Source organism: Lepus europaeus, chromosome 17 (genome assembly GCF_033115175.1).
Source record: "Lepus europaeus isolate LE1 chromosome 17, mLepTim1.pri, whole genome shotgun sequence".
Taxonomy (NCBI): Eukaryota; Metazoa; Chordata; class Mammalia; order Lagomorpha; family Leporidae; genus Lepus; species Lepus europaeus.
In genome coordinates this window covers 8,606,887-8,622,782 of record NC_084843.1, presented here as the reverse complement: position 1 = coordinate 8,622,782, position 15,896 = coordinate 8,606,887, and the positions used below count along the sequence as shown (strand labels likewise).

The following is a 15,896-nucleotide window of genomic DNA, read 5'->3' as shown; positions in this document are numbered from 1 at the left end:
AATAAATAAAATAAATCTTAAAAAAAAATGCCATCTTGTTGGAGAGCTCGATGGTTCTGCCACCCTGGGCTGTACCTGCACCATGCTGTGTTCATTCTGGGCTCCCAGTGCCCAACACGTAACGGCGATTCACTAAGTAATGAATGAATGTTGCGTGAACGTTCTTTAATGGTGGCTGCAACTCTGAAAATGTCTGTGCCGGGAGGAACACAGGTGACTTTCTGATCAGCTGTTTGGTGTTAAATGGAAACAAGTTCTTGTTTGCAAAGGCCTCAAGGCTTCCCCCAGAATGAGAGCTTGCAAGAAGTGCAAAGAGCACTGGCTGCTTCCAGTCCTGCTGGGCATGGACTTGACCTTGATGGGCAGTGAGGAGGGACGGCGTGTGTTACATCTCACATGGAGCCGTGACTGGGTTGACATGGTTCTTCTGGGCCTGCTGACTCAGGGTTGAAGCCCAACCACAGCAGACTTGGAATCCAGGTCCCTCCCTGACTTGTTCCTCCCTACACTGGCCCCTCTCAGACACTGCGTGGGTGGGTTCTGGCAATGAACTTAGCAACCTTGTTGGAAGGAGGTCATTGAGAATGGCCAGCGAAGCCAGTTCCCACATGAACTCAATTCTAGAATCTTCTGTGCTGTCCCGCTGGGTCTCTTCTTACCAGGCCCTAGCTGATTTGACCCAAACTTCGCAGAGCTGGCCAATGCCGCCACCAGGAGGCCTGCCTGGATCTCCCATGCATACTGTGTGGAGTCCTCCTGTTAGCTTCTCTTGGAAGAAAGAACAGAACACGTGTGGCTGTATGGATGGGACTGGCCTGACAACACAGCAGCACATCCTGCAGCCCCTTCCCACCCACCCCGGGAAACCACCTAGGAGAACTTAGGAGGACAGGCACCCTGCCTACCCCACACCTCAGGGGCCCAGAGCCCCCTGATTTCTCCAAGGAAGTGCTCTGTGATTGACATCCCCACGTGCCTTTTTGATTCACGAATGGCATTTGCAGAGGCAGCCACAGAGTGAGAGTGAAACCAGGCACTGCTGGTGTGACAATGTTAATCGCTTTACCAGAACATGTGTTTTGAAATACCCGGTGACTCACGGCATTGGCGCTGTTAGATTGTTCTCTGTGCCGAGCCCTGTGCAGAGAGGCTGGTGCCCCCGGGACAGGGGATTTCTCCTGACCTTGCTTGCGTGCATCTCGCCTCGTCCGTGTCTTCTCTTGCTCTGTTCACCACTTCCTCCCTCCGGCTCGGCTCTCCGGAGCCGGAATCTGCCTCGTTCTCAAGGCTGTATGTGTTATTGATCTCTTGTCCTTACCAACGTTTTACTTTCCACCACGTGGCTTCGCGGATTCCTGGACCTACTGAGAAGCCGCAAAGCACATCTTCAACCATAAACACGGGGGACTGGAAGAAGCAAAGGAGTCTGGATGCGGGAGGTCCTTGAAGTGGGCACTGTGGTTATCATGACACAAGATTCCGGAGGTCCTGCATGGTTTTCCTTTTTGGCAATGGTCAGGACCATCTTGACAGTCAGAAAGACATTGGGTTGGATGACACTGGTGGATGACTTTGGATGAATGACTGCTAGGGCTTGGCCTGACAAATGAGCTGGCGACTGCAGAGCATCCTGTGTGTATACGAGAGTGTGTGAGCCTGTGCACCTGGGCTGGCACTACTCCTCCAAGACAAATTGTGGGTGAATGGAGGGAGTGGAGCCAGAGGATTGTCAGGGACCAGATCATTCACCCAGTCAATTCTCCCACAAATCACAAGCTAAGTGCCCGACGCTGAGAACCCGTGATCAGCACGGCAGACACATACTCCCTTCTTCCATCTGGGGAGCAGGGACAAGCAATGACTGCGTAACACAGCAGAAGGGGTCCGTCCTGGGTCTGAGCCCCACTCCGGCGTGTGCTGCCTGTTAGACTTCAAGCATCACGCCTGGAGGGAAACCCACCCATTTATCAAGACTGCTCTAGGCTCAGCTCTGCCTCCCAGGAGGGGCACGTACAGCCTGTGGCAGGAGCAACTGAACAGCGTGATGTTCAGGAGGGAACCATGTGATGCTGGCAGCAGGAATTGTTGTCTTATTTACCGTACTTTGGGGCTAAGAGCCAAGAGGACCATTTCCCAGCTCTCTGACCTCAGGAGTTGTCCAGTCCTCTGTACTGACTTACATCTCAAAAACAGCTTCGTGCCCTTCTCACTCTGACTGATCGCCCCCAGGTGTGTATTTTTTCCAAAGTTTACCTTGAAATGTGATATATGGGGTGGGCGTTCGGCCCAGATGCCACTTGGAATGCCCGCGTCCTGTATCAGAGTGCCTGGATTCAACACCTGCTTTTCTCCCAATTCCAGCTTCTGTCTGATACACACGCTGGGGGGCAGCAGTGATGGCCCAAGTAGTCGGGTCCCTGCCACCCACGCGGGAGACTCAGATGGAGTTCCTGGCTCCCAGCCTGGGCTGGCCCAGTCCCAGTTGTTACAGGCGTTGGGGACTGAGCCAGCTGCAGGGAGGTCTCTGGGCTGGGCTGAGGAGGCCGGCATTGAATGCTGGACCACACTGTGCGCCAGGAGCAGGGTTCTCACGATGGCTTCCAGAGGGTGGGATTTTCAGACCAGAAGCTGAGGACACCGTATTCTCCCTCTGGGGTGGCGTATGGCCTGGGTGAGGTAGAGGATAGCAATGGTGGTGAACACCACCTGGGACAGTGCTGGGCACCAGGCAGGCTCGTGTGAGTGCAAGGCATTTGGGGGAGATAGGGCGGGGGCGGCACTCACAGGCCCTGTGGGCTCACTGGGTGCACAGTTGTACCCACCACATGCTGAGATCCACCTTCTGATTCCACCGATCACCCCCAGGAGGCATGCGGGCTCTCGTGCCCACCTGACACAGGAGGGTGAAGCTCAGACAGGCTCGGTCATGTGACTGCGGGATGACTGGCTCCAGGGCCCAGCTTGTGTGGGCGATGAGCTGATTCATGACCTCTCCATGTCAGCCACCCTGGGCGGCATCTCTGCCACTTCCCCCCAGGGTCGTGAAATCCAACCATCTGTCCCAAATGTGTGCAGAGAGGTCCTAGCTGGGGGGCCTCTGCGTCTGCAACCCCCTCAGGGCCTTGGGCCCTCCTGTTCCCCCAGCTGCCCTCCCTACTCCATGCAAAGCAGCAGCTTGGGTGCCAGGTGGCTTCTGGGGGGGAGGGGAAATGCTTCCCTGTAGACCTGTCCTTCCTGCTTCTTCTGTGGCTGAAACTGACCGTGTTTAAGCGCTGGCTACAGCAGGTGCCGACTGCTCAGGGAAGCAGTGGGCCACAGGCATGGGCTCCTTTGCCAGATTACCTGGTGAGGCTGGGGATGCCTACATCATCTTGGCCTCTGCTTGCCGCCTTGGCACCTGCTGCCGGCCATGATGCCCCCTTCATTAAATGGAGAAGGGCAGGAAGGAGGTGCCTTCCGGAATGTTCTGTGGAAAGGAAGCCAGAGAGTATTGTTTGTCCCACAATGATATCTGTGTTCTTGGAGCACTGGTCTGGCCCACACTAGCCCCAGCTCCCCTGGTTCCAGCTCTGCCCTCGTGAAAGTACTGCCTCATCTGTCCTCCTCCAGTTTCTACAAACAACTGTCAAATTGCACCCAAACACACTTGACCTTGTGCTCATCTCCCCTTCCACATTTCCCCAGCATCCCTAGACCCATCTACCAAACCCCTGACTTGGAGAGCCTTGGGAATGCCCAGACGTCATGATGACGAGTGGTCTCAGGCTGGCTGGTAGGCATCTCTCTCAGAGGCAGGCCACAGGGCCCATGGTGCCTCTGGGCCAGCCAGGACAGGATATGACCTGGACGTCACCCTGGACTCATGGGGCAATAATCTACAGGTGCCCTTGGCTGATCTCACACAGGATCTGCCTTGGGGAATGACTTTGCATTTCCAAAGGGATGTGGACAAGGTACCCTTTATTGTCCCCACTGGTGAAAAATGACCATTTTTTGAAGCAAATGATTTCAACACAGGGGTGGATGTGTGTCTGTATGCACAACTTCTTGAGGGCAATATGACCTTCTGAAGGTGACCCTGACCTTCTGCCCTGTGTGGAAACAGCTGGCATTCAGAACAACAGTGACGGCAGCAGGACTGATGGTGAAACCAGCTGCTGAAAGTGGATGCCCACACATCTGCTTGCTTGCTTTGTAATTCTACCACAAACACTTCGGAAGTGCTTGGTTTGGTCACCTCTCTTTTGATAAGTAAGTATGTGTAGAGGAAGATTCAGAAGTCCTGGTTTCGAGTCCTGCCTGAACCTTGGTTTTTCATCTGTAAAATGGAGCTGATGAGGCTTGCCCTGTCTGTCCCACAGAAAGTTGGTGAGATCAGGTGAGCAACGTGTATGAAATCCTCTGACACATTCCCATCACTCACTTAACACACATTGGTTGGGGACCAGCTACGTGCACGATCCAGTGGTAGGTAGACACTGCACAAAACCCACTTGTCCCATGACAGCTCCTGGGATTCAGCTTCACAAATGGTATCTAAGCCACCCCTGCTTCCACACAGCAAACCCGCTCTGCGTGGTGAAATCCCCGGTCTCCAGGGCACGGCTCCCACGTGCCCCAGCTCGTTCCGGAAAGCTGCTTTCTGAAGGCCTCTTATCCTTTGTGCTTTTGCTCAGCTTGCCCAGGAAGTGTTGCTTTCTGGAACAGGATGCAGGACAGAGCTTGATGCCGCTCTTCCTTTGCTTGCGTCTGCACAACATCACCAGCGGTGAGTGCCAGCCCATGTGAGGGGTCCCCAGAAAGCTGTAGGGGACCTACCCCAACCTCCAACCCCCATCTCCCATCCCCCATCCCCCAGCCACTCCCAGGAAAGCTGCAGCAGACATTTCCAAAGGAATGCGATGTGGTCACTTCCAAGCAGCGTGACTTTGGGCAAGTCCCTTAACCAGTTCTCGGTTCCCTTTGTACCATGGGGCTGGCTGGTGCTTTCCTGACTCACAGTGATGGCTAGAAGAGGCGTATCCCTTGGGACACTGTGCTCAGCTGCCATCAGATTTTGTGCCTTGCCCCATAATTTGGTATTCCCCTCTGGGTGGCTTGTTTCATGTTTCCATGCTTCAGGCTTGTGCTCCCTTAACTGTAGGCTCTGGGCACAGGGGAGAGACTGTGATGGGGAAAGGAGAGGGAAGCATTGGGGAAGGTGCTCTCTGCAGAACAGGAGGCACCCAGCAAGACCTTTGCCTTGGAAAGGAGCTCTGAGAACTTTTGCAAAGCTGTTTCCAGCTACCCACATACATTAAGCAGCTCTAAGTCACAGGGGTGGCTGATGGGTCCAGAGAGTTCTGCCCAAGCTGCTTCTAGACATGAGATTATCTGTCTCAGAGCACCCTTGCCTGGAAGGATTGCAGCCGAGAGGGGCTGTGAAGGCTTGTAGCTGATGGGTCAGCTTGTGAGTTCTTGGGGCCCTGGGAAGGAAGACCTAGGGAAAGGCATAGGAAGAAAACTAAAGGGCTGATCCACAGACGTCTTCCTCCTTCCTTTGAGACATTTTTGGGTGGTATTGTGAGACAGGAGCAGCCTTGTGAGGATGTGGCTGACCTTGGAGGGCTACCAATGGCTCGGCGTCAGCAGTATCTCCAGGCTACACAGGGGCAGTCTCTTCCTGCGGGATTGCTGGGAATGTATCTCTTCCAAAGTAAGATGTTAAACTTCAACACATTAGTACCCGAGAGTAACACAGAACATCTCCCCCTGAAGCTGATGCTGCGTCCGACTTGGAGTGCGTTCATCATTCCTTGGGAACTTTATTTGCATAAATCGCTAACAGGGGATTAATTTGGAGACAACAAGTACTTGACCATAAACACCATCACGCAACTCCAAGATGTTTTATTCCCATTTTCTCAACCAAACCTTAAACAAGTCCTGGGTGCTTTTTCGTCTTCCTTCGGTGCCTGACTTCTTTTTCTTTCTGTGAGTGAGGCTTTTGAGGTACTGTTATGCCCCTTGTATATGCCCCTATAACATATGCCCCTTGTTCTCTTCAAGGCAAGGATCTGGAGATGTTAAGGCACCTCAACTTCTTCCCGGAGTCCTGGCTGATGCGCATTACGGCCAGCCATTACCAAGCGGTGAGTCGCCTGCCAAGCAAGGACCTCACTCTCCACCCCTGCCTATCTGACTTTGCCTTTTCTGGACGTAGATTTGGCCTTTGAGGTTCAGGACGTATGTGGATCCTCCACCAGGGGGAGCAAGGAAGGGAAGGAGTAAGGAGGCCCAAGTGCTTCGGGCACCTGTCACGATGACCTAGATGGTGTGGGGAGTAGCCGTCACATCCTCTCCAGACCAACACAGATGTAACAAAAATTTATTACAGAGCATTTTCAAAATGCAGAGAAGTCGAAGGAGAGGAACTACCCTTTGCCAACCACTGTTAATGTCTCCCAGTATTTATTGCCTCTTGGTCCTTTTGTAAACACATAAGACACGCAATCAAATGCACTTCTCCTAATGGCTGTAAACTCTTCCACCAAGAGAACTTGCCACAAGCAATGCTACCTTGTGACTCCTTTGTTGTAAAAAATTTTCAGTCTTTCTAATCATTTACTGTTGCAAATGATAGTAAAGGGAACATATTTGCACATAATGATTGATCTTTACTGTTGTTCGAATTATTTTCCTATAGGAGATTTTAAAAATAGAAACCCTGGCACAGAAAGCAATGTGCTTTTTGGTTCTTGATCTATATTAATAAATATTGGGACCAAATTTTTCTTCCCCCAAGTGATAAATGAGCCTCAGCAATGTAGAACATTTTAATTTCAAGTCACTCTTGTTCATTGAGAAGGGAACAATGGCATCTAATTATTTCACATTCGCTCCCTTCATTACCAGCGACTACGAATCTTTTTCCATGCAGCCTCTCCCGCTTTGTGAATTGTCTGTCCTGACCGTTGTGTTTCTTATGTGCTTCCAAACTTGCATTTTTAGAGATGAAGTGGGGCAGTGTTTGAGCTCTGGAGACGCATGAGTCACTAGTTACAATTCAACTCAGCTCCACAAATACCTATTGTATTCCACCAACCACAGTGCCCAGCGCTCTCTGTGTGGTGGGTAATGTGTCCACGGAGCAGTGCTTCTCTGGGACAAAACTCAGAACCAGGCACTCACCGGGGAACGGCACAGGGGACGGTCCCTGGGCTGACACCTCGGGAAGCCTCCCACCCCGCTGTCTGTGTCCTCTGACCCTGCCCCCTCCTTCCACCCCACAATGTCATCTCCTGAATTCCACTCCACGTGTGCCCAGCCCTCACGTGGAGCCTGCCTGCAGGGCCACACCTGCTCTTGTCTCTTTGACCATGGTCATTCTCACGCCCTGGCTACCGATGCGCACCTGTTATTTCCCCAGGGAGACTGCTTTGTCTTTTCTGCTCTCTGTGTTCTCTGAAAGCACTGAGCACATAGTAAACCTACTGACACATAGTAGGTTCGCAATAATGCTGGTGGAGTAGATGTGTGGCTGAGGGTGGGGCCCCACAGCAGAACTCTCTGGAGCACAGTGAGGGTGTGGGAATGCAGGGACTGACAGGGCCGTGGTGAGAAGTCACCTTTTCATGGTCTGGCTGCCAGAACTCTGCGCGTTTATCCCCTTTCAGCTGGAGAATGGGGGTGACATGGCCCACCTGAGGGATCTGGCCACCCAGGCTGTGAGATTCGGGCTGCTCCTTAACCAGGTACTGAAAGAAGCTTACCTCTCATGTTGGCTGAGGGACCTCTCTAGAACTACCCATGATCACTTCTGATGCCCGGTAGGCAGGTCAAAGGTGAAAAGGAATTGTGAGTGTCTCTCCTGAATACTCACCGCTCCTAGGAAATGAAATCCAAGGACAGAGGCCTGGGACACACTGCACAGCACTCAGATGTGTGTCCCAAATTTCCCCACTAGGATGGCCAGTTTTCCTGGGATGGCAGAGTTTCCCAGAGATGCAGGACTGTGCATTCTAGAACGAGGAGAGGGCGGGGAAATGGGATGGCTTGGTCATACCTTCCCTGCAAACGTCAGCAGCTGCCAACAGTCTCCAGGAGCCTCCACCCCAAGTCCACGTTCAAGGTTGCAAAGGCAGCTCATTCTGGGTGGCTAATCTGATGCCTCCAAAAACGAAGCAGCCATGGATCAAGTCAGTCACTGGGAGAGTCTGTGCTGTCTTGGGCTCCCTCTGATAGGCACAATTCGCCAAAAAACTGTGGCTCTCCTCCAGTATTTTTAAAGGCACCTGGGAGTCATCTCAAAAAACTCAAGTTGAAGGAACTCGGGGCTTCGTCTACGATCAGAGTCCCCTTGGATGAGGCCCAGCTGAAGCAGACAGTGTAGACTGCAGAGACAGGACTTCTTTTACTTTTAAGATTTATTTATTTATCTTGAAAGGCAGAGCAAAAGAGACAGGGAGAGCAGAGAGATCTTCCAAAGACTGGTTCACTTCCCAAAGGATGCAACAACCAAGGCTGGGTCAGGCGGAAGCCAGGAGCCTAATAACTCCATCCAGGTCTCCCATGTGGGTGCAGGGGCCCAAGCGCTTGGGCCATCTTCCACTGCGTTTCCAGGCCACAGCAGAGAGCTGAATTGGAAGTGGAGCAGCTGGGACTAGAACCGGCATTCATATGGGATGCCAGGGTCTCAGGTGGCTTCATTGGCTTTCCACGGTGCTGGCCCCGGGGGGCTTCTTGCCAGTACCATAAGCACGGAGTATCTCAGGCCCATCAAATTGACACAAAACACTTTATCTCCAAGGTCATCAGAGCACAGGTCATCTAAGAACACGCCCAGCTGTTGCTTCTCCTCACTGAGGACCACGTGGAGTAAATAGCATTGTTACTGCTCAGTAACGATTGCTGCCTATGAATGCCTGCCAGCTGTATCAACCATGAGTGGCAGCAACTACTACTCCCCTGCCCAAGATGGGTGGAGTCACAACAATTTGGCTTTTCCTACCTTCCCAGGCTAAATTGCTGTTGCATTTCCACTTTTAAATCAGTTGTCAAAGGAGTCCCTTTTGTTGTCACTGGAATTTGCTTTGCTCAGCGCTCTTGTCACTGACTACTGAGACCTCAACCCTCACTCTGTTGTTTTTCTTTCCCAATGTAGCAGTATACAACTCAATCAAAAACGATAGCTGTCTATGGATTCTTCTTTGAGTTAAAGGGAGTCAAACACGCTACTAACTCTTACAGTTTTTATATGCAGGTAAGAATGATAGAGCGGATGTTTTTGAGATTCAGAGCCAATTCATGTCAAATTTGTAATTACTGATTCATCACTAATTAACCATGGCTGTGGACTGTGCTGCGAGCCGGGTTAATCATACTCAATACGTCATGTCAGTTGATTTTGCAACAGCCTTAGGAAGGAGGTATTGTTGGCCCATTTAACAGGCGAGCTTCTCAAAACAGCATCGTCACACTTACGTGGCTGCCACTGGTAAAGCGGGGGCTCTGGTCCTCGCTCTCCACAGTTGGGGCTGCAGAAGACAGGGATGCTTTGCTGGTGACCACTCTTCTACGGACGTCAGAGGTGGTGCCTACAGAGGGAGAGGGAATGGCCTCGTTTAGGGTGGCACGGCGCAGCAGGGCAGGGGTAGGATGCTGGGAAGGCAGGATGGTGGAGGCCTTGGGCTCGTGGCTCCTGCTTGACTTTTAGGAAAAGCAGGAGAAGGTCTTGTTGAAAGCAGAATTGCAGTCTCATTGCTTGGAGAGCTGTGTGGCCATAGCAAGTCTTCCTTTGGTCTGGTTCCCCACCTGCACCTGGGGAAGGGATGGCACCTACCTCACTGTCTGCTGTAGGTATTAAATGTGTGAATGTGTGCACAGGGCCTGGTACAAGACCCGATGCCTAAAGCACTATAGATGCCCTAGTGATGATGCTGGTGATAGACAGCTATGATGAAGGACCCCCTTGTTCTGCTTCGGACTTGCTTCTGTGTCTCTCTTCCCTAAACTGCCATATCTTTTTTCTTTTTAAGGTTTACTTATTTATTTGAGAGGCAGAGTTACAGAGAGAGGAAGAGAGAGAGAAAGAGGGAGATCTTCTATCCACTGGTTACTCCCCAGATGCCCTCAACAGCCAGAGCTGGGCCAATCCGAAGCCAGGAACCTGGAGTTTCTTCTGGGCCCCCCATGCAGGTGCAGGGGCCCAAGCACTTGGGCCATCCTCCACCACCCTCCCAGGGCCATTAGCAGGGAGCTCCATTGAAGTGGAGCAGCCAGGACTTGAACTGGCGCCCATATGGGATGCCAGCACCGCAGGCGGAGGCTTAACCTACCATGCCCCAAAGTGGCATATCTTATTAATGTTTTTATTACCACTGCCAGTCACAGTACCTGGAACAAAGAGGAGCTTTAAATCACTGTGTGGAAGAGTTGACGATTGAACGCACACATGACAAGGCCTGAGTTTAATCCCAGCTTTGGCCATACCTCCCTGTGTGCCCTGGAGCAGGTCACGCCTCTTCCTTGGGCCTGAGCTCATGGTATCCTGTGACTCAGGCGTTTCTCAATGCATGGATTTTACCAGATGAAAGAGATTAGTTATGTCACAGCACCAGTCGGAATGTCCCGATGAATACATCACATACAAATGTTGATTTTTAAAACCAGTCAGTCAATCTATACATCTGTCTATAAAAGTGGGATGTGGGAGAGAGACAGAAAGTGCATATCTGCTGCCTCACACCCCAAACGCACACAATAGTCCCTTGCTGGGGCTGAATCTGGAACCAGGAACTCAATCCAGGTTTCCCTGTTGGTAGCAGGGACTCACTTGAGCCATCACCTGCTTTCCCCCAGGGTGCACATGAGCGGGAAGCTATATTGGATGTGGAGCCAGACTCTCACCCAAGCACTTTGACAGGGAATGCAGGTATCCTAAGGGGTGGCTTAGCCTCTGTGCCAAACGCCTCTCCCCTCTGTTGGTGACTTAACCCCAGCAAATGAAGCTTGAGCTGGTGACGTGGTTCTGGGTTGGCCAAACTCCCATTCATTGGCCAGTGGTTTGTGCAGTGCACTCTGCAACAGCTCTCAGGAAGCGATGCCCTTGGGGAGTGCCTTGTGCTGCCCGCACATGTGCTCCAGGGGGAATGTAAGAGCCAGGGTGGGGCCAGCACTGTGGCGTAGTGGGTAAAGCCTCCGCCTGCAGTGCCGGCATCCCATATGGGCGCTGGTTCAAGTCCCGGCTGCTCCACTTCTCATCCAGCTCTCTGCTGTGGCCTGGGAAAGTAGTCAAAGGTGGCCCAAGTCCTTGAGCTCCTGCACCCACGTGGGAGACCCGGAGGAAGCTCCTGGCCCCTGACTTCAGAATGGAGCAGCTCCAGCCATCGCAGCTGATTGGGGAGTGAACCAGCGGATGGAAGACCTCTCTCTCTCTCTCTCTCTCTCTCTCTCTCTCTCTGCCTCTCCTTCTCTCTGTGTGTAACTCTGACTTTCAAACAAAATAATTTTTTTAAAAAAAAGAGCCAGGAACCAGATTTCACCAGCTCTGGCCGCCCAGGTCCCAGGCGCTCTGACTCGGGTCATTGTCTTCACAGAGAATAAGGCACACAGACCTCGGACTGTCCTCTACGGTCTTAGAGTACAGCCCGGTCAGCCTGAGGGCGGAGCGTCTGGTGAAGTATGAGATCAGAGCGCAGACCCTCGTGGACGGCAAGTGGCAGGAGTTCAGGACAAACCAGATCACGCAGAAGTTTGGCTTCTCCAAGCCGTCCTGCAAGAGCCACGTGAGCGGGGCTTTGTCTTTCCTCTTTTATCTCCAGGTTGCTCGTTCTCTCACTGACTTCAAATCCACAGTGATCTACAGGAGAAGCCTGCTCACGTGCTAAACGACGAAGCCAAAGAGGAAGCTTCTGTAATGAAAAGCTTGCAACCATACTGATGACTCTGCTGGTTTGGGGCCACAGCTGATCCATTTTATAAATGTTAAAGGGCTTAGGGGAATGCACCTGCCATCACCGTGTCACCTGGGCCCGTGCACAGCCCACCACTCCTGCCAATCGCAGAGCCTGGGATGCCTGCGTCACTCTGGCTCTTCCTAGGAAGACTGAGCCTGGCCACCTCAGCGGGCAGTGCCAGCACCCATGTGAATCAGTACTTGACCTGGCTTCTGATGGCCACGATCTAGAAATCGCCTGCGAGCCTAGGAGGCATTGGGGGGCTGTGAATTAAAGGAGTTCTGGGGGCTGCCCTGCAGGGAATGGGGCTTTACCATGAGCCACAGCACAGTGGGGTCCCCTGGGAGGAGACTCACTCCCTGGCCAAGGTACCACCCAGGATGCCACATGTAGGACTGGGGCATCAATATTTTTAAAAAGTTTTCCAGGTTGTTTTCCTGGAAATAGAGGTTGGAAATTAGAATAGCAATTGTCTTTGGTGGGGGAGGGGAAGCTGGGATACTGATCAGGAGGGAACATGGAGATGTCCAGAGCGCTGAACTGTCAGGTTGGCTTCCTGTGTGAAAGGTCATCAGGCTGTACCTTTAAGACCTGTGCCTTTGACCGCATCTAAGTTATTCCTCAACTCCTGGAAGTTCATGGTAAGGTGACGCTGAGGTGCAGCCAGATGGGAGACCCAGCAGCTTCCTCCGGCGTGAGGCTCCCCCTCCCCTGCTAGGGCAGCTATGTTGCTCCTGGAGGTCTCACTGGCTCCGTCTCTTTTCATGTTTTAGACCTTGAAAATCCAAACGGTGGGCACCCCAATCTATGCAAGCTTTGCATTCATCTTCCCGGTATCTTGACAGTTTCCAGAAGAATCTATGGGATCGTTCCCTCGCCGGTCTACGTCAAAGAAAATAAAAGGACATTAAAGGGAGTGCTCAAGTGTTCCGCCGACTCTCCTAGGCTGCTATGGTCTCCTTAGAACTTTGGCCCGCATTTCCACCAGTTGAGGATGGAAAGGGCGTAAGTGCAAGTTCACTTCCATTGCTGGCTGCAGAGTGCCCTGGGGCCAGCCCTAACCTTTTACCTGCTCTGGGCGCAGAGGGGAGCACCTGCAGAAACACCAGACTCCAACTGGGGGCATTAAGTACTTCCCTTGTGTCCTAGTTCTGCCCGCCACAGAGCACCGCACCTGACAGCTGTCCCTGGCGGTTTTGAGTGTCTGATACCACCTTCCTCTCCCCTGCCTGTGTGTCTCCCCCGTTTGACTTCTTGGGTGGCGCTGCATCTGCATAGCCTGTTCTCTGTATTATAGCCTTCTGTTTGGAAGCCCTGCGGTGATGTTTGCCGCCCAGGCTTGTCCTGACATACAGGGTTTTCATGAGCTGGCAGACGGCTGGAAACCACGCCCTCAGTGGTCCATCCCAGCCCTGCAGGGCAGGGACCAGGTGAGCCAGGACAGGCACAAAACCAAAGGGCCAGCAACCCAGATAAATCATACGGTAATGTGACATTGGAATAAGGGAAAATCTGGATGAACACACCCACATAACTGAATCCAGGTTAAAACCCAAGAGAGCAGGCCAGCTCCCCACGCCTCCCGCCTCAGGGCAACCACCCCAACTGTCATCGCCGCCGTGGTCTAGCCTGGCCGTTCAGTTTGAAAACTGTTTAAGCAGAGCCGGGGTCACAGAGTCAGGAGCACCGTGTTTGAAAAACTCACCCACGCTCTCACAGGGAGCTGGAGTCTGTTTTCAGAGATGCGTACAGTGTCACTTCTTTAACCAGTAAATATAACGCCTATAAAATAACACACGTTATCAAAAGAGAAAAAACACAGAGAAGAAAATCCAATGGACTGGGGCTGCTGGCCTTGACGAATTTTGATTTGCATTCAAAATGGGATTATCCATGCCTCCTTAGAACCTGCTCACAAGTTTCTCTCTCTCTCATTAAACAGGATGGTTTCTTTAATAGGGAGCACTGTAGGAGCGGATTTCCCAAAGTTCATAGAAAATGCAGCTAAAAGGTACATTTCTTTTGGTGCAAAAACTTTTTGCCTGCTTTTCTCATAATACAGATTTTCCATGACTTTCTGGCACTCCCTTGCATTTGGGGAGGAAGGAGAGGATGTGTTTGCCTCACCTTCAAACTGCGCGACATCAGAAATGTCACTGACGGACAGTGTCACTGGACAGACGTCTCAGGGCTGGGCATTCGGGGCTCTAGAGAAAGTGGAGTGTGACAGTTAGCAGAGCCCTGCAGGGTAACAGGGACAGTGATATCCAGAATCTCTGGAAAGCAGCTCTGCCGGTGTCTGGGGCATGGTTTGGGGGCATCGTAAAACTGGAGAGACACCCACTTCCTGTGGGCAGCAACAATTAACCCTGTGGGACATGAACACTCATGCATCAGGGGTCCTCAAGGGTGAACCTTGCAATGCAGCAATGCCCACAATGTGTCCCTAGAGTGAGCAGTAAAGGCATGAGGGGCCCAAATGCCAGGGTGACCCCCACAGCTGGCAGGGTAAGGGCCTTGGGGGTTGGGCACTATCTCCTGCCTGTCTTCGAGAAGGTACAAGAGGTGCTAGGACTTGGGGGTGATGGGGAGAGGGGCCCCTTGTCATTTCCACCACCTCGCTGTGCAGGGGTGACGATCCCAGCTGGAAATCACTTCCTAAGCCTCTCTGTGGCGGAGACACAGGTGCCATCTCCCTGACCCCACCCCTCCCCCAGGAGGTAGGTGAATTTTCCACATCTGATAAGAAAGGACCAGGCATTTCCTTGTCCCAAGCTCCAACTCCGGCCTGGCCACTAGCCCGTCTGTGTCCACTCCCCGCCAAGTCTCGCTGAGAAGTCTTGGGGTGCCTAATTCAGGCGCTCAGCAAATACCTGGGGGCCATGCATGTGACAGACCCATGTGCCAAGCACTTGCCGCAGGCAGGCCAGGTCCTCTGAGCGGCTGCTATCTGCAGGAAATGCCGTGGGCTCCTCCAGGTGCAGTGGGCTGGGCTGAGGGCTGTCTCCTAAATGGGCCTGGCAGGCTGGGCTTGGTCTCACAGGGGAGCGGCTGGAGGGAACCAGCGCACGGGTAACGCTGGGCCTGGCTGCCAAGGCTGGTTGCGCAGCCTGCACTCCAACTTTCTGGGGGACCTTGACACAGGAGCTCAGAGGGGACGTAGGGTTCTCACTGTGAGCCACATGCCCGATTCTCTTCCTTCCCCAGTGCCCTAGAGCGACCCTGTGACCCCGCTGCCCCGCACTGGCTTCAGAATTGGAAACTAACACAACCTTACTTAGCAGGGAGGCGCCTTCTGCCCGTCAATCATTGCGGCAATCCCGAGAGTCCATCTCTCTCCACTAGGGGGCGGGGTCCGCCTCTCAGAGTTCAGTGGCAGAGCCTCGGAGCGCAGCAGTTGAAAGTAAACTTTTGTACATCCCGGTGAGGCTCTGGTTATCCAGATGTCCACAGTATGCACAAGGTCTCCGAACCTAGGAAGCATAAGTCTGGAGACGGGAATTTTTTAAAAATATATTTGCGAGAAACAGGCAGAGAGACAGAAAGACATCTTCCATCCACAGGTCTGCTCCCCCAAAGCAGGGGTTAGACCAGGCCGAAACTAGACGCTGGGGGCTCAGTCCAGGTCTTCCTGCATGGGTGGTGGGCCCCCCACTTGTGTGGTCCTTGAGCCATCATCCGCTGCCTCCCAGGGTGCACGTCACCAGGAAACGGATGGGAACTGGAGGCAAGACTTGAGCCAAGGGACTGATACGGGATGGAGGCATCCCAAGTGGTGTCTTAAGCACTGGGCCAAACACTTGCCCTAGAAAAAATTCTTGTGATGATTTTAAAAGCCCTTCTTACAAACGAGAGCTGCTTAGAAGAGAATTTTTTTTTAATTTTTTTTTTTTTTTTTTGACAGGCAGAGTTAGACAGTGAGAGAGAGAGTTATAGACAGAGACAGAGAGAAAGGTCTTC

The 15,896-nt window shown here is 52.5% G+C and overlaps 1 protein-coding gene across 1 annotated transcript in view; it reads left to right on the top strand.

Annotated features, from left to right (window-relative positions):
- BTBD16 (BTB domain containing 16) overlaps window positions 1–13,248 on the top strand; it is a 44,832-nt gene extending 31,584 nt beyond the window's left edge. The window contains exons 10-15 of the mRNA XM_062215182.1: window positions 4,677–4,768; window positions 6,049–6,131; window positions 7,656–7,733; window positions 9,143–9,241; window positions 11,577–11,765; window positions 12,710–13,248. Of these exons, the coding sequence (XP_062071166.1) occupies window positions 4,677–4,768; window positions 6,049–6,131; window positions 7,656–7,733; window positions 9,143–9,241; window positions 11,577–11,765; window positions 12,710–12,778 (610 nt within the window). The 3' untranslated portion in view covers window positions 12,779–13,248. The remainder of the gene's footprint in view (window positions 1–4,676; window positions 4,769–6,048; window positions 6,132–7,655; window positions 7,734–9,142; window positions 9,242–11,576; window positions 11,766–12,709) is intronic.
- Window positions 13,249–15,896: the final 2,648 nt, after the last annotated feature.